At 44.0% G+C, this 25688-nt stretch overlaps 1 protein-coding gene across 1 annotated transcript in view; it reads left to right on the top strand.

The window, feature by feature from the left end:
- The window catches only part of ALK (ALK receptor tyrosine kinase), a 759079-nt gene that overhangs the window by 560362 nt on the left and 173029 nt on the right, over window positions 1-25688 (top strand). Inside the window, exon 5 of the mRNA XM_081484296.1 lies at window positions 895-1022. Within this exon, the coding sequence (XP_081340422.1) occupies window positions 895-1022 (128 nt within the window). The remainder of the gene's footprint in view (window positions 1-894; window positions 1023-25688) is intronic.

Genomic DNA, 25688 nt, shown 5'->3' with positions numbered 1-25688 from the left:
ACATTATACCTCAATAAAATTGTTTTTCTTTAAAAGGAAAGAAAATATGAAATAGTCCAGGTAATTTCCATTCTCCACACAAAGTTATCAAAATAATTATATATTTTAAAAAACCTGAATCAGTGTTGGGAAGTAAATTTGATGTCCAATCAGTGACAGGAGGCTATTCCAAGAGGTTAATAGACTGAGTGAGGTGTAAAAATGTTCATTTAGCTTATTCTCTATTCTCTGGCTGTGTCAGTGTCCTTGATTATAGACAGATGCAGAGCTCACATTTGACCTGCTACTGTCTTCTTCTGTTTGCACCTTTTTGCAGAGTCCACGTCAATCTTAGGTAGCTTTTACCCCAAAATACATGCTTCAATGCACTTTAATTTTCCTGCAGTCAATAAATAGCACTTGCTAGCTTCCCTTAGGTAACTATATAGCAAACCCAAGGATTCTGAGATTTGAGGATCAGATAAAATTCCAAAAACCAAGCATTCTTTCCAGAGATAATTATGAGTATACTGATAAATGCTTTGAAGACTATTCCTTCACTCTGCTGGCAGATTTTCTCAGGTGTACATAGTTTTTCCTGTATGAAATAGTCCAAAGGTCTGGAGTTGCCTAAAAAGTGAGACAAAAGAAACACCAGTGGCCACAGTAGGTTTAAGAATTGGGTCTCTGAGTTAGTTGGACAAGAACGAAATAAATGTGTGTGTGTGTGTGTGTGTGTGTGTGTGTGGCTGTCAGATTGATCATCCTCAGAACCACTTAGGGTTCCACCTCTTCGTACGGAATGTAGAACATGGACCCTGAGGTCAGGGCAGGCATGGGACCTCTCTGCAGGTTAGGTCTGCCTCTCATCACTGTTTTTCTGTGTTTTTCCCCTCTGCTTTCCAATGCAACCAGTTGGACTGTGCTTCAGGGAAGAATTGGGCGCCCAGAGAACCCGTTCCGAGTGGCCCTGGAATACATCTCAAATGGAAACCGAAGCTTATCTGCAGTGGACTTCTTTGCCCTGAAGAACTGCAGTGAAGGTATCTGAATATGGCTTTCCCCCTCCACTCCTTGGTAGCTTATTGTCTTAAGTAGGTCAGTAATCTGCCACCATAATTAGCTGGAAATATGCACACTTATACAGAAGTGTCTCCAGTGCTTTGGGTCTGATTCTGAATATTGCCAAGTGGTTCACAGCCCAGCTAATCAATTTTCAAAGATTGAGTTATAATGTTTTATCTACTTAACTTAAAGCTATATCAAATAGAATATAGTCTTTGTTGGATAACACATTAGCTTAACTTCCCTGGAGTCCAAATGCTTTCAGCTATGGTTTTGTTTTGTTTTGTGGAAATTTTCAAATGTTTACAAGTGAATAGAATAGTGCAATGGGCTCCCATATACCCTCAACCCAGTTTCAAAAATTATCAACATTCTGCCTTTTTTTTTTCACATGTATCTCCATCCCACTAACTTTACAATGATTAGTACTTTACTTTTTCCCCTGCTGAGGTAAAATTTACAATTAAGTATTTTTAATGATTTGATTTAAACTGTTATTAAGGGACAATGTGGGAAATGGTTATATGTGAAAATTCTTGCTTATTTTGTAAAAATCATCAAGGCATGTGTCATTGAATTCCTTTTGCATAACTCCACACTGTGAATTTATTTCAAAATTTATTACCAAGAGAAGACATCGCTCTCCTGAAGAGTAATTTGTCAATTTTTTTTTCTTTTTGTCTTTGCTGCCAGGAAACTCTGAGCTAAATGTAATACTCAATCACAGTAAATTATATCTGTGTAGTTATTTGATAAACTTATTTTCCCTTCCCTCTACAGAGTTTTTGATCTTCTATTCCTATTTTCAAGATCATATTTTATATATATTTTTCATTAGACATTGCTCCAAGTGTGATTCGTATGCAGGAGAAGACTGATCATTGATACAGATATGAGGTTGATCTTTCCTTGATTCTTCAGAAGACCTAGGGTCATCATTGTAAATATCCTTTATTATTTTTCCACATGTAAAGGGTATATAAGATGGACTTGAATTACACAAATCTTTAGGAAACAAGTTGCTTTCATAGCCACTATTGTCTTGCTGTGCCCGCTTCTTCCTAGAGGTTCACTAACCTGTGCTATGGAACCTGTGGTCTGGAGGCTCAGGAATGAAGTATGGACAGAAAGGGAGTCTGTGGTACTCCCAGGCCTAACCTCTCCATTTAGAATGTTTATCAGCAACCATGAAGGCTCATTACACATAGCCATCGGTTGCATGTTGAGGCCCAGTTTTGAATATGAAGCTGTATACAAAAGGGACTCCTTTAGGTAGGGACCCTACTGACCACCCAGTTCCTTACCTTGCTGTTGCTCTTCATTCATTGCTGGCCTTGCAAGAAGTTTCACAAAGTGATTTTCTTTCTTTCTTTTTTTTTTTTTTCTTAATCAAAACTGGTTTATGTGTCAGAAAAAGAAAAATCTATCATAACATGATAGATTAAACTTCAGTTCAAATTGAAAAGGTGCCTAGCCTGTGATGTGAGATGATGTACAAGAAACATGTGGTTTGGGAGAAAGCCAGGAGCTTGTACAAATGTTTCCACACTCACGAACTTAGGGATTTGTGAACGTCTCTGGACATCGTCAGTCCTTACAGATGTCAAGGGTCCATGTACTGTCCAAAAGAGGTCATGTGTTGAAATGGAGCCAGTTATCAGGAATGTGTCAGGGAGAAGGTATGAGTTCCCAGAATTGGCCTAATCTCATTTCAGCAGCATCAGAAGGGAATAAGAGGCTATAAAACTCCAAATATTAGGCCCAGGACAAATACTCCTGCAAAAATTCTTTGCACCTTTGAAAGATCTCAACCAGCTGTGCACATTTTTCCTTCCTTACTCCTACAACTTCCTTTCACCTATAGTATTCTCCCTCTGTAGTTTATGTTGCATTTGCAGGAATCCATTGCACAGTTTACAAGATGTGTTTCTTTTCTGCTTCTCTACCCTTACAAAACCAAGAGAGTTGACCTCTCCAACTTTCTCTAATGGTCCGGAAAGTGTTTCTTCTGGCAGGACACTCTCTTAAGGAGGGAGAAAAAAAATCTGTCTCTGGTTCCTTAGGGAAAATGGACCTGCCAAGAGACCTGGGAAGGTTCTTATGGCCCAGCTACCTTCCTTCAGAGGCTGCAAGTCCAAGAACAGATGGTTTTCATGGGGAAGCAGGTGTCCTCTGTGCTCCTTCTCAGGTTTGGAATCCTGTGGCCACCAAGAGGTATGAAAGGACCACTGTGGACATGTGAGGCAGAGAACAGAGTGATCCCAGTGTTTCCTGAGAACTTCTAACTCTTCCTCCTATAATGGAACAAATTCAGGTGCATGTCAGGTGGTATGGACAAGTTGAAAACATAAGAAGTATCCTAAAGCTACCCTCATATATTTAAAGAGAAGGAATTGTTTTGGAGGCATACCCAAGGCCTGTTTGATGTAGACAAACATCTGTGTTTTCTGAGATCATTGCTTTAGTTAGGTCATGAAGGGGAGGAGCTAAGAGAAGCAGTACATTTGAGGGGGCTGATCATGCTGATGACATGCTAGCCAGGGTTGTTAATAGGTTTGTGGGATATCTAGTCTACTTTCTACCTGGGTTTGATCCCTGGGTTGGGAAGATCTCCTGGAGAAGGGAATGGCTACCCACTCCAGTATTCTTGTCTGGAGAATCCCATGGACAGAAGAGCCTGGTGGGCTGTAGTCCATGGAATCACAAAGAGTTGGACATGACTTTCACTTTCAGCTTTTCAGCTTGTAGGGTATCTGGTCTGCTTTCTGTAGACTTCTACAACCCTTCCTTTTCGCACAAGAAAAGAAGTGCCATTTTAACTAAACTGGAGATGGGGTCATTGGGACAATTCTTCTTGCAAAAGAGAAGATATCTATCTGTGGGTGCCATCGAGGCAGAGGTCGTGACTCCCTGTGAATCCTGACACCTGTTATCATAGAATGTAACAGTTGTTAGCTGATCAGTTAGTAAGCAATGAAAGCTCACATCTATGGAGCACTTAGCATGTGCACAGATAGAGTGCTGATCGCTTTACATGTGTTAGTTATCTCCTGTGAACTTTACAATAACACTAAAAAATAAGTACTATTATCCTCATTTTCCGTATGGGGAAACTGAACCTCACAAATGTTTCTAAAGTTGCCATCATTGTACAGTTAGGAAAAGGTAGAGCCACACTCAATCCCAAAGCAGTCTGATCACCAAGCCAGTATTTCTATCCATGACATTCTGCTGCCTTAATGGAATGTGTAGAGGCTGGAGTTTTACTTACCTTAGAATTATCTTTGACTCTTCTTCTTATCCCTATATCCAGATGATCAAGCCTTGGGCTCTAGGCTTGTGGCTGTCTCACATTCTATCTGTTGCTGTCTAGATGCCACTGTTACTGCTTCTCAAGTTTATCCTTCTGACTTCATTTCCTCAGCCACATGCTTTATTCAGGCCTTCATATATGTATTCTGGAACTTTAGCAATAGCCAGCTACTCTCCCTGATACCATTATCCATCCTTCATACATTGCCAGAAAAATCTCCTCCAAATTCCCTTTGCTTATGGCATTTTCATGAGGTTCCAGGAACTTCTTATTGTCTACCACATCAGAAATATGAAGATTGGGCTGGACCACTTCACTCATTTCTTGGGGCCAGAAAAGTGATGGCTGCAGATCACCCACTGGTTGATGGTAGAGCTGGGATTAACATCAGGACCACCTTGACTATGACCTTGGTACTGTTACCACTTCTCAATCCTGCCTGGGAAGCCACAGTACATCTGCCTGATTTTCACAGTCATTTACAATCTGGCCCCTCTGTACCTGCCCAACATTATGCCCTCTGTTTCTCCACATCTCTCCTCTAGCAGACTGGTGTTCTCTATACTATGCCAATAATGCCTACTTGATCCCAGGCCTTATGTTTTGAACACTTATTCGTCACTTAAGATCCAGCTTGGGGCCCAAACGCTCCAGAACATCACTCACAGCTAAAAAAGTTATTCTTGGAAGACTTTGCTCTCTGCATCTAAATTTAGTAGCTATTTTATGATTTTTTCTCAGTTAGTCATTTTGGGGCCCTAACGAGGTTCAGAACCTTGTCTTATATTGCTTTTATTTCTCTAGAGTACAGTTAACACCATGCTAAACACATAAGAAACACGATGTAAATATTTGTTGACTGATCAGCTAATCAATCAATTGATAAATGCTGCTCCTGCTTTTATAGCTTTGGGCTATTACCCTATTACTCCCAAAAGAAAGTAGTAGTGAGTGGAAATTACTTGGAAGAGGTTTTTCCCTCATCTTGAAAGAGTGGTGTGTGTATTCAGTACTGAGGGCAGGGATATCAACCCCTACATGCTCAGGCTCCCAGGGAAACATTAACCCTTTCATAATGACCTTTCTTCAGCAGACAACTAAAGCATAAGATTATGCAGTACACTCACTGGGACCCCTCAGGTTCAGAGGAACCTACTGAAAAATATGTCAGAATAGCAGGACTAGCATCTTGAAAAGAACTTGAAAACGGTCAGTGTGCTCATAAAATTACATATTGCAGACACCCACCTAGCACCTTCTATGTGCCTGGTCCTGTTCTATGCACATTCATATATTAACTCATTAATCCTTCCAGTAACACTGTGAGGTATGCATTATTATTATCATCACTAGGCACAGAGACCAAAGTCATGTACCCAGAGTCTCACAGCTGATATTGGAATGGAGGCCATCTGGCTCCAGCATCCATGCTGTTAGCTACCACACATTGGTGCTACCTGTGGAAGGTCACTGCTAGTAAGGACCCCAGAAAGCATTTAATCTGCCTCCCTCACCATGTGGAAACTGAATGCACAAACACTCAAAAATTTGCCTTGAACTTTAACACACTAAATTACTGATTAGCCCAATGTGCTTCCTACCTCCATCTCATGGTCGTCAAGTTCTCAGTTTTTCTAAGAAACCAATTCAGAATTTCCCTTTCCCTACCCAGATGGGTCAAAGGCAGTTTAAAAGGACCAGCACACCCTTATCAATAGTGGGTCTCCCATCCATGAAAATCAAGGATGTAAGCCTAAACACATTTTATTGCAGGTGACCATAGTTCATACGATAGTTCTTTCATGAACCTACAAGAATCAGAACTGAGATTTCCCAGATCAGAGCCACATTCAGCTCACTAACAAACCTCTTACCAAGAAGTACTCGTGGTCCCTTACTCTATCAAGACATTGTCATACACATTACCTCTTCTAATCCATTCAGAGAGGGTGTCAGAATCCTCACTCACACTATCCATGGTGCTGAGGGTGATTTCACTGACTTCTGTACTTCAGGAAGGGGGAGGAATCCGAGGAGTCAAATGCAGTCAGACCACTGCAGACACCTTAAAACACGTGTCCCGAAAGAGTGGGAGATGACAGCTATCTTAACCTCTCTGTGCCTAAAATGAGGACATGTAAACTAGATCCACAATCTTCAAACATTTTTTAGAGGCTTAACTCTTAATTCAAACAAAGTCTTATATAAAAATCAAGTATATAAAATTACACAAGTACAGCTGCCCTAGAGGAAGTGAAGGTGAGGAGCCCACCAGTTCCACAGTCTGACAAACCTTCCAAATGAGTTTTCATGAAATACATGAAAGTACTTGAGAGTTGCTGGGCAGTCTGATTTTTAACTCTCCTATTAACCCCAGCTTTTTGATCCTATTAAACTGTACTTATTTTAAATGTAATAGCAAAATGGAATTACATTAACCAGACCTTCTTTAAATGATTAAGACTAAGCCCAAGGCTATTGTACTTTGAATATGGGCCATTTCCCCAGACAGATTTTTGTCACTGTGGGTCTTGGCTTTGAGATGCTAAGTATGGAGCTGGTATGATTGTTTCCAATAAAACACGCATGGCATTACCTGGCCCTCTCTCCCTTCTCTTCTTACTTTATCAAAGACAGTGGTGGGCACTAGAGGATATCATCCTTAGACCAAGAAGGGACAAGATGAAATGAGAGAAGCTACACAAACAGATTCCAATATTTGGCCAACCATGTGGAACCAATTAGCCTTTAGAGTAAGATCCAAAATCCAGCTGGGTAAAATGAAGGATAGCCTCATGGGCTCCTGGCAGCCTGGCCCAAACTGGATATTTTCTGTTCCAAAAGCAAGCAGCACCCCAGCACCCTCTTTAGTCTGTGCTTGTATTGATAAAAGGAAATTACTGCAGAATGCTGTCTTCGGACTGCCAACAGAAAGCTCTCTGTGTAGCAGACTCATTCATCCAACCATCTGTGCATTCACCCATTCATACGACAGGTATTTACTGAGCAGTACTAAACTAAATGCATAGTGACCCTGATATAAACTTGTTTCTGTCTTAAGATTGAGTTTTGATGTGATGGCTTTAAGATCTCCATTCTACTTGCGACAAACACTGCTCCCCAAAAGGCATCCCTGACTTACATTTAGTTTGCCCAAGGTATTGAATAGGTGCTCCATTTGTAGAGATGTCTTCCTCCAAACTAATTACAATGCACCTTTCTCAGAAAGAACACAGAATGAACGCTGAACCAGCAGTCAGGGAATTTAAGTCATGTTTCCACCTCTTCCTCGGTGGCTCAGACAGTAAAGAATCCGCCTGCAATGCAGGAGAACTGGGCTCAATCCCATGGTTGGGAAGGTCCCTTGGAGAAGGGAATGGCAACCCACTCCACTATTCTTGCCTGGAGAATACCATGAACCAAGGAGCCTGGCAGGCTACAGTCCATGGGGTTGCAAAGAGTCAGACACAATTGAGTGACTAACAGTTTCATTTCTTTCACTTCCACCTCTTTAGGCTTCCCAGGTGGCACTAATGGTAAAGAATCCACCTCTTATTTGCCATAGACTACCCTAGGGCTTCCCCGGTAGCACTAGTGGTAAAGAATCCACCTGCCAAGCTTGAGAAACAGTTTTGACCCCTGGGCTTCTCTGGTGGCTCAGACAGTAAAGAATCTGCCTACAATGCAGGAGACCAGGTTCGATCCCTGGGTTGAGAAGATCCCTTGGAGAAGGGAATGGCAACCCACTCCAGTATTGCTGCCTGGAGAATTCCATGGACAGAGGAGCCTGGCAGGCTACAGTCCATGGAGTCGCAAAGAGTAGGACACAGCTGAGCAACTAACACTTTCACTTTCAATCCCTGAGTCAGGAAGATCCCCTGAAGGAGGAAATGACAACCCACTCCAGTATGCTTGTTTGGAGCATTCCACAGACAGAGGAGCCTGGCTACAGTCCATAGGGTCGCAAAGAGTCAGACATGATGGAGCAACTCAACAACAACAAACAATGCAACACCATGGATCAAAAGAGACATCAGGTCTCCCCCAGAATTGGCACCCTGTTTTTTAATTTAAAATAGGAATAACAGTATGTCAACGGCTGTCCCCAAATTGACCTTAATCGTGAGGGTAAAAGGAGAGATGACTGTGGAGGTGTGTTTGTGGATGTTGCCCTGAGCTCCCTGACTTCTCTGGCCTGAAGCCTTTGAAAATGAAGCTACTCCCTCTCTGCCACTCAGTTTTTCATGGTGAAACTACCATTTACAGAAATAAATTGACTCTTCTGGTGCCTCTTGCAAACATTTCATGTTAATGACAACAACGTGCCAAGTGGGTGATGGGACCTGCAGTATCGCCAACCTGATGCCAGCATCCAGGTGGCCACCACCTGGGTTGGTCTCTTCAAGGGACTGAATCAATCATGCAGTGGTGGATCTATTGCTTGGAAGTGAAAACCAGAGAGGAACCCGAGCCACAGCCTGGTGTCCTCACTTAGTTCTCACTGCGACTTCCAGGTGGAGGGTGAACCTCGTTTACCAAACATTCCCCTTCTTAACTCCTGATCTCTAAAACTTCTTGCCTGTAATTTACCTGTGGACTGTGCTCTTTAAAAGATAGTCATTAGAATGACTAAAATTTCATTTAGCCACTGAGATCTACTCACATTTCCCTGAGCGCCTTCCCACCTTTAAGCTTTTTTTTTTTAGCTATGCCCCCTCCATTCCCAATATCTGCTTCTCCCAGTCCTCCACGTCTTTCAGATCTCTGCTCAAATATTATCTTCTCCCAGAAGTCTCAGCCCAGAATTGTGTTTCTATATATTTCTGTTTTAAAACAGCCTACTTCTTTCCAGGGTTATTTATGTGTCTTGCTCAATAGCTGCTAGGTTCTTTTTAAAAAAAAATCTTTATATCCCAATTAGCAACTAACAGTGTTTTTCCCATGGTAAGTAGTGAATAAAGTTTTTTTTTGTTACAATGTAGGAGAGAGATTACAGGCTTTGGAATCAGAATGAGTGTGGAATTCCAGCTCCATCATTTACCACCCTTTTGATCTCAGAAGAGGTTTTTTTTTTTCCAATCTGTGAGTTTTGTTTTCCTCTAATAATATAATTATTATATATACATAATTATGGGTTTTGGGAAATTAAAACTGATATTGTATGTAGAACCCCTAGCATAGTGCTTGGCACAATAAATACCATCTCCCTCTCTCTCGCATGTCCCCTGTCTGAGCTGAATGTCCCCATTCAGGAACCAAGGCTGAATAATTCTGTAGGACTAGCCCATGGTATGTTATATGTTGGCAGGGTCCTATCCACCTTTCATTTATGTTGTTGCTATTTATTTTCATTTAATATATTATCTTTTTTATTTAATTGTCAGTTTATAAAATTTAATTCTCAGCAGTAACTGTTTACCAGCTAGCTCGCAAGATTTCTGAAAATGTAACAATCAGCTCTTGCCGGTGAGTATGAGCTGGCTGTAACCCACCACTGCACTCTTCCTTTACCAGATTGTTTTTCCTAAACCCCAGGCATTATATTATCTTATCCATAGACATCTCAGCATATACCTCTGAAAGATAAAGACTTTAAAAAACTATGATATCCTTATCACATATAATATTAATAATAATCCCTTAATATTCCCTAGTATTTTTCTAATTGGCAGGTAAATTGAATCTACGTTTCACTTTCACTTTGGGCCTTGTCTCAACAGTTGGGCCAAGGGAGAGGTTACCCCGTTTCCAACAGAGACCCTGACGACCCAGATCTACATTTTGATTTCCAAGGCAGCTACTTCTGTATGCTTTTATCTCTAATAAAGTCGGTTTTTTTCTTTTGTGACTCAGTGCACAGAATCCACGGTTTCCCCAAAGGAAAAGGACCTTTTAATCCCATGGGGATGGCTGAAGTCCAGGGAAGACCCTAAAAGTACGTTGACCTGCCTATCACACTGACTCCTCAAGCCAACTAAGTGTGGAGTCTAAAACAGCCAGGCCCCAGCTGGTGGAACCAGGAAAGAACTTTGTCCGCTCCTCCTTTCCCTTCTGATGCACAGCTTCTGTTGGCAGAGACTTTTATACTCTGGAATGGCTTACTCATAATCACTAATAAAGCAAATTAGAAATGCCCCCACAAAGTGCTTAGAAACAAGAATGATTGCTTGGGTGACTGTTTTAAATATTTGACCATTGAAAAATCACCTGGAAATGTGGGCAGATACAAAAGGTTTCAAAACATAAATAAATAAGGAACCAGTGTGCTGAGTTCATTGTACTCCCAAAAGAAAATTACTTTCAAATTACAACTACATAAAAGAAATAATTGAAAAGATTAATCACACTAAAATAATTGGTCTATTTTACAAGTAATTTAGAGCAATATTCAGTCATTGACATCAATGTCTAGTAGTAAAATAGCAATGAATTTCATTCTCTGACTAATGTATTTATTTTATTAATGGTACTAAATGGTGTTGTTACTGCTTATAAATATTTCATAATTTTTAATTCATTAAAATGTTCAAGGAACTTCCAAAAGTATTCATTAGTTTAAATCATTCTTAGTATTCAATATGCGATTGCCACTCTGCCTGGGTAATTAAAAAAATTATTGTTTTGGGTAATGGGAGTCTCTTTGAATGTGGAGGATTAAGCCCCAGTTATTAATGAGACTACTGCTCCAGATGGTGATGAATGAGGGGCTTGGTGAAACTGTGTTCCCTCTTTGGATCTCTAAGGTCCCTCTGTAGCCATTCTGTAAAACCTGGCCCTGGAAGCTGTGAGGCAAACAGGGTGGACCCAGATAAATTAATTCCGGAGATAATAAGAGAAGTGTCAGTTTGGACATTGGTTTCATTCTACCACCTCTCCCACCCTCGTTTCATCTTCCTGGAACAGCTGACAGCAAAATTCATATATTCCAACCTCGCCTGTTTCTTTCATTCTTTGATAGAGGCCATAACAGATTGAAATGAACAAAAAGATGCAACAGAAAGAATGGACACCACATAATGAATAGTGGAAGGAGGATAGGACTTGGATGAGGAAAACATGGATTTGGGTCCTGAGTTGTTTGGGTGCCATGTGTCCATTATATCCTGCAGTCCTAGATCATTCATGTGTGAAACGAAGATGATGGATGGTACCTGCCCCAGGGTCCCTGTGGGGTTTGAATATGTTCATCTGTATGTCTACGTAAAACAGTGCCTGGAACCTAGTGGGAAACCAAACAGGGTTAGTTCTACTCTTCTCTAAGTCCAAAGACTGTGTCATGGTGGTGTTGTGCCAATGGCCTCTGCAACTCTTAACTAACAGTGCTATTACACAAACAGTTGGTATGCATCATCAAGGAAAATCAGCCATAGTGAATTGTACAACTCAGGGGCTAAGTGAAGTCTAAGGATATCCGCTAGAGGAGGGACAGGATAACTCTGCCCAATAGGTCTGAGATCAGGCTCACTGCACTGCCTCCAGAGTGTCATCCACACAGGAAATGGCTAAAGTCATAGGCAAATTGGGAGGGGCCAAGATCCAACAGGAGAAGGCAATGGCACCCCACTCCAGTACTCTTGCCTGGAAAATCCCATGGATGGAGGAGCCTGGTAGGCTACAGTCCATGGGGTCGCTAAGAGTCAGACACGACTGAGTGACTTCACTTTCACTTTTCCCTTTCATGCACTGGAGAAGGAAATGGCAACCCACTCCAGTATTCTGGCCTGGAGAATCCCAGGGACGACGGAGCCTGGTGGGCTGCTGTCTATGGGGTCGCACAGAGTCGGACACGACTGAAGCAACTTAGCAGCAGCAGCAGGGTCCAATAAGTGGCTTGAGGTGAAGTGGGGCCAATGCTTCTCGCACTTGGATGCTTGTGTAGTGATGTTCTGGGAGTGTCCAAACCCACAGAATCAACGTGGTACGTCTTTCCAGATTGGAGTTGGGGGACATTTTCTATTGAAATTAGCAGGCTATATGTTGGGCTCCAGTGCAAACTGTGCACAATTAATGAAAGACTTTTTCTGTTCATAGTGATCCCCCAGATTCTGGAAGATGACTTCATCCTTCTCTGCCATTGGGAGAACATCAGAGACATGTTGGTGAAGCACCATTTCAAGGGGACAGAGAGACATGGGTCAGAGGAAGTACAGCCAGGCCTGGGGTTAAGCAGGTACCAAAGGGAAGGTATCCTCTCAGTGCAAGCCATGGTGGACGGACAGGATGGCAGGCAGAACTCTGGTGACACCAGAAACCAGCAGCGGGGCCCTAAGCTACAAAATGAGGCAGAGAAAGGCTCAGTTCCTAAAATTTAGGTGCCAGGTTAGGGACAGACTTACTAAATATTAGACTGCAAAGTTCCCTGTGCATTGACCTAAAGCTTCTTAAATTTCCTCAAGGACAGAATTAATCTCAGAGTTGGTTTGTTTTGATTTTGTTTGAAGGAGGATACAGGGAGGGGATTCTAAACCTTTATCTGAAGACCTGGGAGACATTTTACTTCCTCTCTTCCGGGACCCCTGCACAGGGCTCCTCACTGCAGGGGCTCAGCAACTTCTGGGGTGGTGTGGGCTGAAGGAGCCGTTTGCTCTACTTGCTAAGGGGCATAGACTCAGAGTGCTGAAACCTAAGTGGCTGGGATGTGAGGCTTTTTCTCTCTTCCCTCATGGTTATTTTGCCATTCTTGGCATTCTATGTCTTCAAGTCATGCTGTGAGCATGGTTTTTGTGGAACTTTAGTTTGCCTTTCTTGTTGTAATTTGTTTGGGGAAGAAACACTGAGAGACTAGTTGCTCTGCAGCTGCCTGGAAAGCCCTGCAGTGTAGAGTTTGCAAACCACAGGACAGACGGTCTCTGGGATCCCTCGTTCTCTCAGCTCCATCATTCTGGGATTCTCTCAGCAGCATGTGGGTGAATGCAAAGTCTCTTGGCTTTTGCTTCTTCATTTAGCTCTTAGCCAGAATTTTGTACCTAGAAAATGCTTAACGAACATTGACTAATTACCCCTCATTAATCATTCATGCAGCTGGTACAGCAGGGTCTTACCATTTCCTTCAAGAACACGGGTGTAATATCCTATCTGGATCCCAGCTCCCACTCAAGGGGGGCAATGGGGTCATCATGGCAGCACTGGGATCCTCCCGAGCTCACTGGAGGAGTGGGCCGGAAGGTGGGTGTGGGCTCTGTGAGGCTACAACCACACTGGGATGCCCTTCTATTCTAATGAACAGGAAGGACGAGCCACATCACCAGCCAATGGCAGCTGAGAAGCAATAAGCTTTAATTAGAAGCTTCTTCCAGGAAATTCACATGAACATAATCACTCTGTTGTCTTAAAAGGCCCAGAGAGGTTAAATGCCTCGCCTTTCTTTTGCTTTTATAAGCTGATCCTTTCAATCATTTGTGAAATGTAAATATAGTGAGAACATTGACTCTGATGAGCTCCCCATTGTTCCAGGGACAGGTAGTCCGAGTCTGGGGTCAGGAGGCAGCCTGTCTGTAGGTTTATGGCTCAGGAGCACAGAGCAGGGCAGGTGAACAAGCTGTCACAGCTGGGCACAGCAATAGAAAGGAGAAAGTCACTTGGGTCTCTGGGAGGGCTGGGAATGAAGCAAGTTCCCTCCACCGCAGGCCCCAGAGGTCAAGGAGAGCCTGTGAGTAGCCCAAAGTCTCTGTCCTATGAACTTGGGCCCATGAGTATATAAAGCTAGGGTGAGAAATGCCCAGAATTACATTATATGGATAAGAATGGAAAGTATTCCTTGTAATGGAAATTACAAGGAGGGATGTTTTTCTGCTTATCTTACCATCTCAGGAATGATATTTTTCTCTCCTGCTAGTATGCAAACACAGACTTTTGCTCACCGGCTGTCATGTGCTCTCATGTTATGCCTATGGCACATATGTACACTGATGTTAGAGGCCTGTTGTCGGGCCATTCTCTGCCATCCTTCTCCTGATGTGGCCCTTTTCCCATTCCTTTCTCTCATCCCTTACCTGTGGCATGTGCAATGCCAAAGCTTCTAATCCATTCAGAGTCCTACCTTTTGTTTACTCTGTGATAAGAAATAAGTAAAGGCAGACAGATCATTTTACTTCTCAGTTGTTTGTTTGGGCATCCTGTGGACAGCCTGTCCCTACATCTCCCCACCCTCAGCCTCTCTTCCTTCTGTCTCCCCCAGGATGTGGATGTCTTCATCTTTTTGTTTGTCTGTTAAACCAGTCTCTTCTCAACATTTCTTCCTTTCCTTGTGAGAAGAAGAAAATCAGGCCATGGAATCGCTGTGGCCACTTCAGTTTTCAGTGAGCCTGCTCCGCTTTCACTCCAGGCACAGACCTCTGGCTCTGCACCCACGGACAGAAGCTGAGACAGGCAGGTTGGATACGCTGGGATGGATCTGGGGCGTGCATATGTAGTCTTTCTGTCTTTTCTTCCTTACTGTAAGCAGAGATTTTCTCCTCGCCTCCTTTTTCCCTTCCCCCATGCTTCCTCCTTTCCCTTCATGAACCTGTCACCTTCTCATTCAGGACCTCACCCACCCGCACTGCATATGCTCTCGCTCTCTCTCTCTCTCTCTCACACACACACACACACACACACAGAAAGAGAGAGAGAAAGGCACAAACATGCTCAGGAACAGGGAGAGGTTTTGAGGGACATTTGGATGTGGGATTCCTAAAGAGTGCCTAAGGGACAAGATTACCATCTTTAGTTGAGTGAGGTCTTACCTAAGATGGAAGTCTTTCCTGGTGTTGATCACATGGCAAAGGCAAGGATCTAGGTAGATAAAAGCATCTGGTATTTTTCTCTGAAGGTCAGGAAATGAAACGGGAGTGAGCTCTTGGGTACTGGAGCTGAGGTTGCACTCACTGCACGGGAAGACACTAGAAGCCAGGAAGGAAAAGTCACTGGGCTTAGGAGAATTCTCTTCTGGGGTCAGCAAAACACAGAGTCTAAGCTCATGGGGCACACCTGAAGTTTTGTCCCTTGTCTTTCCCAGTCTTCAGTAGAGTCACATTGAACATTCCCGCTTACCTTGGTTGTAGTCCAAGAGTTTTGTCTGGGCACTGTCTAGCATCTTAAAGGGTTTAAATGTCGCTCCTGAGACCAGATTAAAGATGGTAGTAGTGATCTATAGGAATCTCCAGGGAAATGACTAATCTTCAAAAAAGAGGGAGGAAAGGAGAGAAGAAAAGAGGAAGGAAAGGAGCCAAGTCTTGAGATCTAGCCATTTCCCCCACTGTGAAGTTCTCTTTCTGGACCAAAGTTGAAGATTCTGATTTCATTGATTAAGGAAGGTGGGATCTCCCTACCTGGGATATGTGCAGATGCATCAGTTGGGCTTCCCATCGTCCCACCACCTCGTAACTGGACTCCACAATAGAAACCCAGCCTTCCAGAACCAAGGCTGGAGACCTTATTAAAGAACCCGAACTCTTTAGGCTTTTCTAGATTTAAAAAAATCTGTATTTGCTCTTCCATGTTTCTATATTATCTGGTACAACTTCATCAGAGGCTCTGATGACATATGAGGTTCCCCAGTCTCTAATTGTTGGTTGTTGCTTTTCAGAGACAAAAAATAGAAAAGGAGTCGCACAGTCACAGTCACTATTATGGGCTCTTTTGTCAGGTGTAGAACTCCTCCCGCCACACCCCACCCCTGCCTTTGGTTCCAATGCAGACAACTCCATTCATGTGGTATGAGCTCTGTCCACAGAGCTCAGCAAGGCTTTGTAGGACTCATGTGGATCATCCACAGTCTTTTTGACTTTCACTTCTGTTATTTTCCCCTCCTGCTAAGTTGCAAGCCTTCCACCTCATCTCTGTATCCCTGGCACTTGGTTCAAAGCCTGCAACACAATAGGGGCTCTTTGAGTTTTCACAGAGTGTTAAATGAGTGAATGAACAAATGAGTCAAGAGGGAGCAGTGTGGAAAGTGTCTGTGAATGCAAAGCAGAGTGGAAAATTGAGATCAGCAGCTGGAAAGTGTAAACAAGGCAAATGTATCAACATTGCAGATGATTTCAGATGTCCCCTTAGTCATTTAGGTGGACCTTCTACTTTGTAAGAATAGGCAGACAAACACACCCATAGCATAAGCTTAAATTCCAGATTCTCCCCTGCTGCTGCTGCTACTGCTGCTAAGTTGCTTCAGTCGTGTCCGACTCTGTGCGACCCCATAGACGGCAGCCCACCAGGCTCCGCCATCCCTGGGATTCTCCAGGCAAGAATACTGGAGTGGGTTGCCATTTCCTTCTCCAGTGCATGAAAGGGAAAAGTGAAAGTGAAGTCGCTCAGTCGTGTCCGACTCTTAGCGACCCCATGGACTGTAGCCTACCAGGCTCCTCTGTCCATGAGATTTTCCAGGCAAGAGTACTGGAGTGGGGTGCCATTGCCTTCTCCGTCTCCCCTGCTAACATAATAATAATAATCATTAATATTAATATTATTATTATTATTGTTATCATTATTGCAAGAGTGGGCCCTCCAGTCTACACCATATAGAAACCCCTTCTGGAGTCCTGAAAGCCACTAGGACTAGACAGGTTGCTGATCCATGATGTACTCACCTCCACATTATCTACTCAAGGTAGGACTTTGAGGTGGCTCTGAGGATGTTACAGAGGAATCAAAGAGCAGAGGTGCTTGCAGTGGCTGTCTTCTGTCAACTCTCCTGCCTTCTAGGGCTTCAGTGAACTCTACAGTTCTTCACTTTTGAAAATCACAAGTTTGATATCATTTAGTATCTGGAAAGGACCTAAATTAATTTTCCCCCCACTACCCCCAGTTTTATCGGGTAGCATACTGGGACCCAAAGAAGTTAGGGCTCTAAAATTACCAAGTGACCAAGTCATGGCTTTTTACATCCTATCCCTTTTTTTTTTTTTCCTTCAGTCTCTTCCTACTACTTCTCAGCATTGGAAAGATTAGAAATTGGCCTTAACATCTATATATTTCTGTTCCCCACTGCCTACAGAACTTCATGCCAGATCCTCACCACCCAGCACAAGAGCCTGGCACAGACCAGATGTTCAATAAGAGGTTTTAATTGAAATAAATGGAATGCACAGCATCCTGATAAAGTATTAATGGGTGATAAGTTTACTGGAAACTTGTGTCTCAGCTTGTATCTTCAGACAGAAGACCAGCCCATGCTCAGCCCAGGGAAAGGGCAAGCCTAAGAGGAGAGTTATGGCAGGGAAAAAAATCCAAACCAGGTTATGAGAAGCAGCCCATTGGAAAGGATTTTAAATATCACATAGAGGATGTAAATTTTATAGTCTATATGCAAAACTTAGAAATTAAACTTCACTTGGCTGCCATTTCTGTGGATGGCAAATAGCTTAATCTAAAGTCAACTCTAAGAGTCAACTCTGAACTGGAGTTTTCTTTGTCCCTTTTGGCTAGTTCCTTCCCTCTGCCCTTCTGATTCCTCTGGGGAGCAAGTAACAATGGGAAGGCCTTGTGCCAGTTGGTAATGAAAGAACCATGTACTCTGGCCTTCCCTAAGAGACTCATTCACTCCTTGTTGGTCTTTGGTCATTGAGCCAGGCTCCTGAGTGTGACTGAGGGAGGGAGTTCTGGCTTGCAGGTCCATGTGGATCTCTCCAGCTCCATCCACAAGCCTCTCCAGCTCTGTCCACACCCACTTAGCCACCTCTGGGCTCCTCACAGGAGACACTGAGGCTCCTGTGCTGCTCTGGGTTCAGGGGCCCTTTCTGCCCTCAGCCTCCCAGCTGCCCCATCCCTCTCTCCTGACCCTACTGAAGCAGCCTGGTGATGCTTTCGAAGTGTGGTATTGGAGAAGACTCTTGAGAGTCCCTTGGACTGCACGAAGATCCAACCAGTCCATCCTAAAGGACATCAGTCCTGGGTGTTCATTGGAAGGGCTGATATTGAAGCTGAAACTCCAATACTTTGGCCACCTCATGCAAAGAGTTGACTCATTGGAAAAGACCCTAATGCTGGGAAGGATTGGGGGCAGGAGGAGAAGGGGATGACAGAAGATGAGATGGCTGGATGGCATCACCGACTCGGTGGACATGGGTTTGGGTAGACTCTGGGAGTTGGTGATGGACAGGGAGGCCTGGCGTGCTGTGAATCATGGGGTCACAAAGAGTCAGACACCACTGAGCAACTGAACTGAACTGAACTGAACTGACTGAACCCAAGGCACACAGATCTTCCTGTTTGCAAATCCCCTCAAACTTCCTGGTCTCTGTCTCTTTCTCATGCCCTTACCAGGCCAAGCCTTTCCCCAGGTAGGAAATGCATAGCTCTTGTTGCCCTAGCAGAGCCACATCATTTGTTCTCCTTTTCTAATTGTCTATGGGGTCTACTCCACACCATTGTGTGTTCTACCTCACTCTGTGATTTTTATTTATGGGGTTTAAGGCCTGTGTTTTGGGAGTTTTATCAATTCTTGGTTCCAGATATTCAGGACTCAATTTTTTGACTCCAAGTTCTAGTTTGCTCTTGAAAAAGTTCTGATCTTACTGTTGAAAATCTGTATTTTCAAGTGTATGTGGCCTCCCCCATCCAAGGCAATGCCTGGAGAAAGCACTAGCAACTCTCTAAATGGAAGTGAGGGAATGTGTCTGCAAAGCTCAAGAGAAAGAAACCCCAGAGGATGTTCCAAAATATCATCATAATTTGAATCATAATTATCCTAATCATGAAAATGCATGCATGCTAAGTTGCTGTCATGTCCAACTCCTTGCAATGCTACAGACTATCCTGCCAGGCTCCTCTGCCCCTGAGATTCTCCAGGTAAGAATACTGGAGCGGGTTGCCATGCTCTTTTCAGGGGATCTTCCCAACCCACCAATTGAACCCATCTCCTCCACTGGCAGGCAGTTCTTTACCACTAGCACCACCAGGGAAGCCCAGTCATGATAATATCATATTATCACAGATCCTGACCCCAGTTGTCCAGCTGTGCCTCCAGCTAAATAATCCCCAGAGAGAGCTTTCAGTTCCCCCTTTTCAGTGATCTTCCTGGAAAGAGTTCCCACAACTATTTTGATGGGAGACAAAGACCTCTAAATATTTCAAAGCTCTAAGATGGTGCAGCCAACATCTATTCCTTCTGGATGTGGACTGTCACCCTGAGTCAGGGTCAGAGCCCCACAGTACTGTGTGTGTGTCTCTGTGGTCCACCCCAGAATCTCCCCTGACAAAAGATCTCAACCTAAAGCAAACCCAGTCTGGGTTCTGTGATGGTCAGATTCATTTTTTGAAAGCACCTCTTCATCTGTTTCTTCCTCAAGATTCCTACAACCTGTAGAGTCAAGTTCAGAGACCTTGAATTCTCTCTTCTTTGCCCCAAGCTGCGTGCCCAGACTACTCCATCTGACTGACCTCTGACTAAATCCCACTCCAGCCCACCAAATTAACAACCTGTTCTCTGAACAAGCCAGGGATGGTCATTCCACTGGTCCAAGCCCAATGTATTCATCAGGAACCATCAGAACTCTCATATTATCTCATCTCATCATCCCCCAGTGGCATCCTTGAGAACTTCCTGCAGTATCATGGTTTAAACTGCTCATTTGGCACTAACTAGCCTTAGGCATCCACTGCTCACGGCTTCTCATAGAAAGCGATTTCACTTCTATAACTAGTCTGTTTGAGGTAGAGTGTATACAAACTCTTGATTCTTCCCTGTGAATGCGTCCCTGCCCATCTAGATGGCACACTCTCTGAGGACCATGCCCCATAGTGAAGAAGATTTTGGAGCCACACAGAGCACTCACTGAACTCAGCCCCTCTAAGCATTGCCTACTTCTCATCATAAAATGAGAATCATTTTAATGCCAATTCTGCAGGGATGGGCTTAAACTCAATGAGACAACCTGTGTAAGAAAATAGCACAGGAAATTTTCAAAAAAATTCTCTTCCTTCTTTGTTTTTAGAGTTCTATATATTTCTTCCTCCTTCTTGCCCCTACTCACCAAAATGAATCCTACCAGCTCACATGATGGCCTGATACATGAAGCATAATAAATCCTTAATAAAAATGTGTTTGATGGATGAACAATAACTAGATGAATGAATTAATGAGAACAAGCGACATGTTAGGGTCACTCTATTACCCATACTTGCTCCCTGTTCCACCTTTGTTCTCTACCAGGGCAGCTTCACCCAGCCTCTGGGAGGCCTTCTGACCACCGCTTTGAGCTCCAGCTCTCCTTCATTCATTTTGCTAAGGAATAGCTTGGCAAGAATCCCTCAGCAGGCTTCAGTTTCCTTGACAGTAAAAACCTGGGCACTTCTGAGGAATGATCATTGGCTATTTTTTAAAGGACAGTATGTCCTTCGGAAAGAACTGGCAGAATTTCTTAGTGCAGGTGTGCTAGGGGCTTCCAGCTTTCCTAAGCAGTGACATGAAGCCCACAGCAAGCCAACCTCATTGTCTGGAACCTTCTCCAGGTCAACACCTGTCTTTTGTCTCAGAGAAATCACCATAGCTCTTCACACCACTTCGTTCCCCTTTCCCAGAGCCATGAGACAATGTGATCATTACCCAAGCTGAGCACTTCTGTTCTAGGTCTGAGAATGCCAAATGTTGGCCATGCAGGTGGGGTAGCTCTTAGATATAGGAGTCTGGATAGAAGCCTCCCTTTAATTAATCTCTCATCATGAAAGTCTTCAATTCAATGTAGAACATTAACTCAGTCATATTTAGATTTTTCCCATTTTGAATATATGTTTATGGCCCATAATAATGAGGGACTCTGAGGTTGGATGACATTTTTAAGGGCTTAGATTTATTTCAGTGAGATCATTAGAGAGTTTTGTAATCTCACTCCCAAGATGGGAGGAAGAAGGAAGTCTTATAGGGGCGGGGGTGTCAGTTCACAGCAGCAGTACCCCAGTTTCCAGCCAAGATATTATATTCTCCCAATGCTTTTCACAGGTTGCAATCTGGTCTCTTCTATACATTTCTTAATAACCTTTCTGAAGAGATGACTGAGTCTGAATTGTTGACTCAAACTGTACAGCTTTCCAAACATCCTGCTTTCAGAGTGGGGATGATGAATTGAAGTTATTTATTTCTATTTTTAAAATGTGTCCATCATTGAGGTCCCAGGCTTGTGTACAAAGATTAAAAGACACAATTCCTTCAGCAAAATACCCTGAGTAACCTGTGCATAGGTCACATGAACTACAGTCTAGACAAGCAACAAACCTGTGTCTTAGATCCAGGGTAATGGTGGTTCAGGGAGCTCATAGACCTAGCAGACATGTCCCAGTAGAAGTGAAGCTTTTCTGAGGAGGATAGGTGATTTCCACCTACACTTGACTTCTGAGTCAAGAGACCAACCTCTTTGGGGCTGAGTGGTATGAGCTCAGAAAGGCACCACTCCATGGAAAAGGTCATGCCTCCAGTTCCCTGGATATGTTGTTTTCCAAAAAACAGCCCAGCAGCAATGGATAAAGTCCCCAGGAATGAGGAAGCCAAAGTGGGGTCTGTGTTCCCAGGAAACAGACATTCCCAGAGCCGTCGATTATATTAGTGCATAGCCCAAGTTGTGCCTGAGAAGAGATCCCTGAAACCTCACACTCATAGGGAAAGGCTCTAGACAGCCAGGATGAAAGGGAAACAGGCTCACCCACTTCCACTCAGGATCTCTAGAGAAGGGAAGAGGCAGATGCAAATGAAAGGGAAGTGAGAGGTGGGGAAAGATGGGGAAAAGGCATGGATGTTAATGAAAGCATTCAGAGAAACACCTTAACCTTTTTCCACATAAAATGTCAGCAATGTGACAGAAATACTGGCTAGAAAGTTAGTTGTTTTGGTAACCCATGTAAATGGGAACCATTGGAAGAGAAATTATATATGCCTAATACTTCCAGTCAATGTGGTTTTGTTACTGTTTTAGGGGGTTTGGGGTGTAGGGGGTAGTTTCTTTTGACATCTGCTGTTTGCTGGCTCCATGCTAGATCCTGGGCAATATGAGTATAAAAGCAATTAAGCCAAGTTTCCAAGCTTTAAAGAGCTCAGTCCAGTGAGTAAGACAGACATGAAAGGAAGTGATTACAATACAGTGCAGTGAATGCAGATAAAATTGTTTCACAGCGTCATGGAAATATGGAAACTAGAGTGACTAACTCAGGGCTTGTGTGAAGATAATTCAACAAAGCTATAGAGGGGAAGCTGCGTATAGAAGAGCCCAGAAAGTCTTTCCATCTTGAGACCCATCCATCTCCATGAAGCCTCCCTGGCCCTCCCTCTGCCAGTAGAATCGATCCACTCCTTTTGCCATGTACACATCCCTCCTATGATAGTCTTTCCACACCTAGTCACACAGTAAACACTCTGCTTCCTCCTAATATCCTGTGAGCTCCTTGCATGCAAGGACCATGTTGTGTTCATGTTTGCATCTTTAGCACCTAGAATATTGATGTAGAATATTGTGTGTCAGGTTGTGGGTTCCTAATAAGTGTTTGTCAGAAGCAAAGAAGGAAGGAAGGAAAACAAGAAGGGAAGGAGGGAGTGAATTTCTTAAACTTTCATCACTTACCTTGTGTGTGTGTGTGTTAGTCACTTAGTCATGTCCGACTCTTTGCGACCCCATGAACTGTGCCTGGCTGTCCATGGGATTCTCCAGACAAGCATACTGGAGTGGGTTGCCATTTCCTTCTCCAGGGGATCTTCCTGACCCAGGGATCAAACCTGTGTCTGGCGCATGTAGCCAGATTCTTTACTGTCTGCACCACCAAGGAAGCCCATAGCCTCTGCCTTTTTCCTGTATTTGGCCTCGTTCCAGTACCTCCTTTTCCATGCCTGTCCCTCTTTCTCCCACACTCTTCTAATTCTCACCCTCCATCCATTCCTGCACCCACTTCCATGTTTCTCCTCCATATCCCGCCACTTCCCACCTCCTGTCTTACCCCTCAAGCCTTTGTGTCCTTTCTCCATCCTTCTATCCCTAATTTCCCGTTACTTTAGTGGGGTCAGGGGTCTAATGTGGACCATTAATTGAGGGAAAGGAAGAGCCTAGTGTAACTTGTTTCCAGTCTTCTTAGGCCTTAGGTCAGTGAGGAACAAGGAAGAACTGGAGCCTAGTGCCTCCACAGCCTTCACTCTCTGGGTTGCTGACAGTGGATAGACCGCAGTATCTAAGGATCATGTGGCCAATCCATTTTGAGTGTTCTCAGCCCAAAGCAAGAGTTAGAGCCTGTGCTCTGCTAAAGAAGGTCCCACCCAGTGAGCCCAAACTGTAGATCTCACAGGCATCACCTCCTCACTTCACAGCAAGCCAGCCACCAGAGAAACTAAGTGACTGACCCAAGGTCACACAGCAAGTCACGACTGAGCCAAAACCAGAAACTGGTCTCTAGACAACGAGTGCAGTGTTCTTCCCACTATGATGCATTGCCCACGCTGCCGGCAGTACATCCCTGCATGCTAGGATTGAGGCTGCCGACACACACACACACACACACGGAGTCGTTCTTACACACACACACACACACACACACACACACACACACACGGAGTCGTTCTTCCTGCAGAGAAATGCACCCAGTTATGGGAAGGAAGGTGACAGCTGTTTAATAGCAGCTCTGTGGGATGGTTCTGGACTTACAACGTGGAATATTATCTCCCGCTAATGCGTTAGAGGAGACTCGAGGAAACAGAATGTAATTACCCAAACGGCTGTTTTTCCCGGACACCAAAACCAAATCTCCCGCCCTCGTGAATAATGCTGAGAGGTCTTTAACAATTAGTTTATGCCCCGTCTGAAAGCTGTCACCACTGCTAACAGCATGGGGACCTGTTTTGCCAATCAAGGGTATGGATTGGAGGAGGCTCATCAGTTTCCTGAGGGCTCCTGAGAGAGTCCCTCCAACAAGGAGGATGTGGGTGACTTTGCACTCCACTTCTAACAGCGTGGCCTCCGGGAGCCCCCCTCAGATGTGGCTGTCCTTCTCCATTTCTCCTTGCTTTTCACCGAGCCCCTGGCAGCCTCTCTGGTTCCAGCCACCAGTGACAGGCTGTGTGGAGAGCGGGGATTCAGAGAAAACACTTTATTCTGGGAAGAACCAAGAACAAGTAGGCTTCCTACCACCCCTCTTTAAACGAACCTCATGCACAAGGATCTCAACCATAAAGCACATAAATTAAGCATAATTAATTCATCTCATCAACCTGGTAATAACATCTCCTTTTCTAAATGCCTGTGGGCTTTTATTTTTACCACCATTATGGTACTTACGGTTTACCACAGTTTCTTATTATTTGTGCTCCTGTCATATCTGCCCTAAGATTGCTACTCTTTGAGGATAAGAATCCATGAATCACCTCTGTATTTCTGCAGCACCTGACACCTACCACAGAGCTATACACAGGGAGGATGCCCAGTGAATAGAACCTTAACATGAAGCCACTAACAAAACAGGTTTAATACATGGCTTTAGAGAAAAGTACCCACTGTGTGCAGGGTTAGCCTGGTGTAAAAGCTCTGGGTAATGTGTGCCCTTTGTACTTCCTACTCTGCAGAGGCCAGTAGGCTGCCCAGAGGCTAGACCTGTGAAAGGAGAGGGTTGATTGGCCGGCTCAGGACAACGCGCAGACTCCGCAGCAGCTCATTATCCAGAAAGAAGGGAAATGGAGCCCTCTCAGGCTAAAATGGAGACTCGGACCCAGAAAGCTCCCTCATGGCTGTGTGGACTCTGCCTGGGAAGGGTTGTGGATGGCAGGAGGCCAGGGACCCTTGAGCTAAGCTGGAAAAGTCACAACTCGTGGCTTATAAATCAGCCTTTCAGACTGTGGACACCCACTTCCTTGGACATGAGAAGGGAGTTGAAATGCACATCTTCTTCCCCACAGCAAGGAAGAAGCATTTGGACAAATTCTGCAAATATATAGGCACCACCAAAGGGCCAAGCTGCAGAAACTCTATATTAGGTAGAATTGTCTCTGAGACAGAGAGAGGAGGGCAGAAGGTGGTGAGACCACTCAACCAGATGGCCTGTTCATGAGATTTGCAGTCTGGGGATGAGCTGGGTGGCGCTGGCCACCTTCCGGGAGGTGAGCTGGCTGGTGCAACCCACTAATGATACAGAGAGCCTATATGAATTGAGGGTCTGGAAGTCCAACTAGAGAGTATATTGATACCAAAGTCACCCTCAGGTGGAACAGCCATAAATTACCAGTCAGCTTTTATTATGTGAGAGACTTTCACATTCTGAGAGTTTGACTTTCTCCCTTTTTATTCTCCTAATGAAACACATGACTTGGCCCAAGTGCAAGAAAGCGCCAGTGAAGAGGGAATAGATTTCCTGGCTAACTGACTAAGCTCCTCGATGAGAAGACTAGGGCACC

The sequence above is a fragment of the Giraffa tippelskirchi genome, chromosome 4 (genome assembly GCF_054371585.1).
Source record: "Giraffa tippelskirchi isolate mGirTip1 chromosome 4, T2T-mGirTip1v1.2.pri, whole genome shotgun sequence".
Taxonomy (NCBI): Eukaryota; Metazoa; Chordata; class Mammalia; order Artiodactyla; family Giraffidae; genus Giraffa; species Giraffa tippelskirchi.
This window is presented reverse-complemented; position numbering and strand designations above follow the sequence as displayed.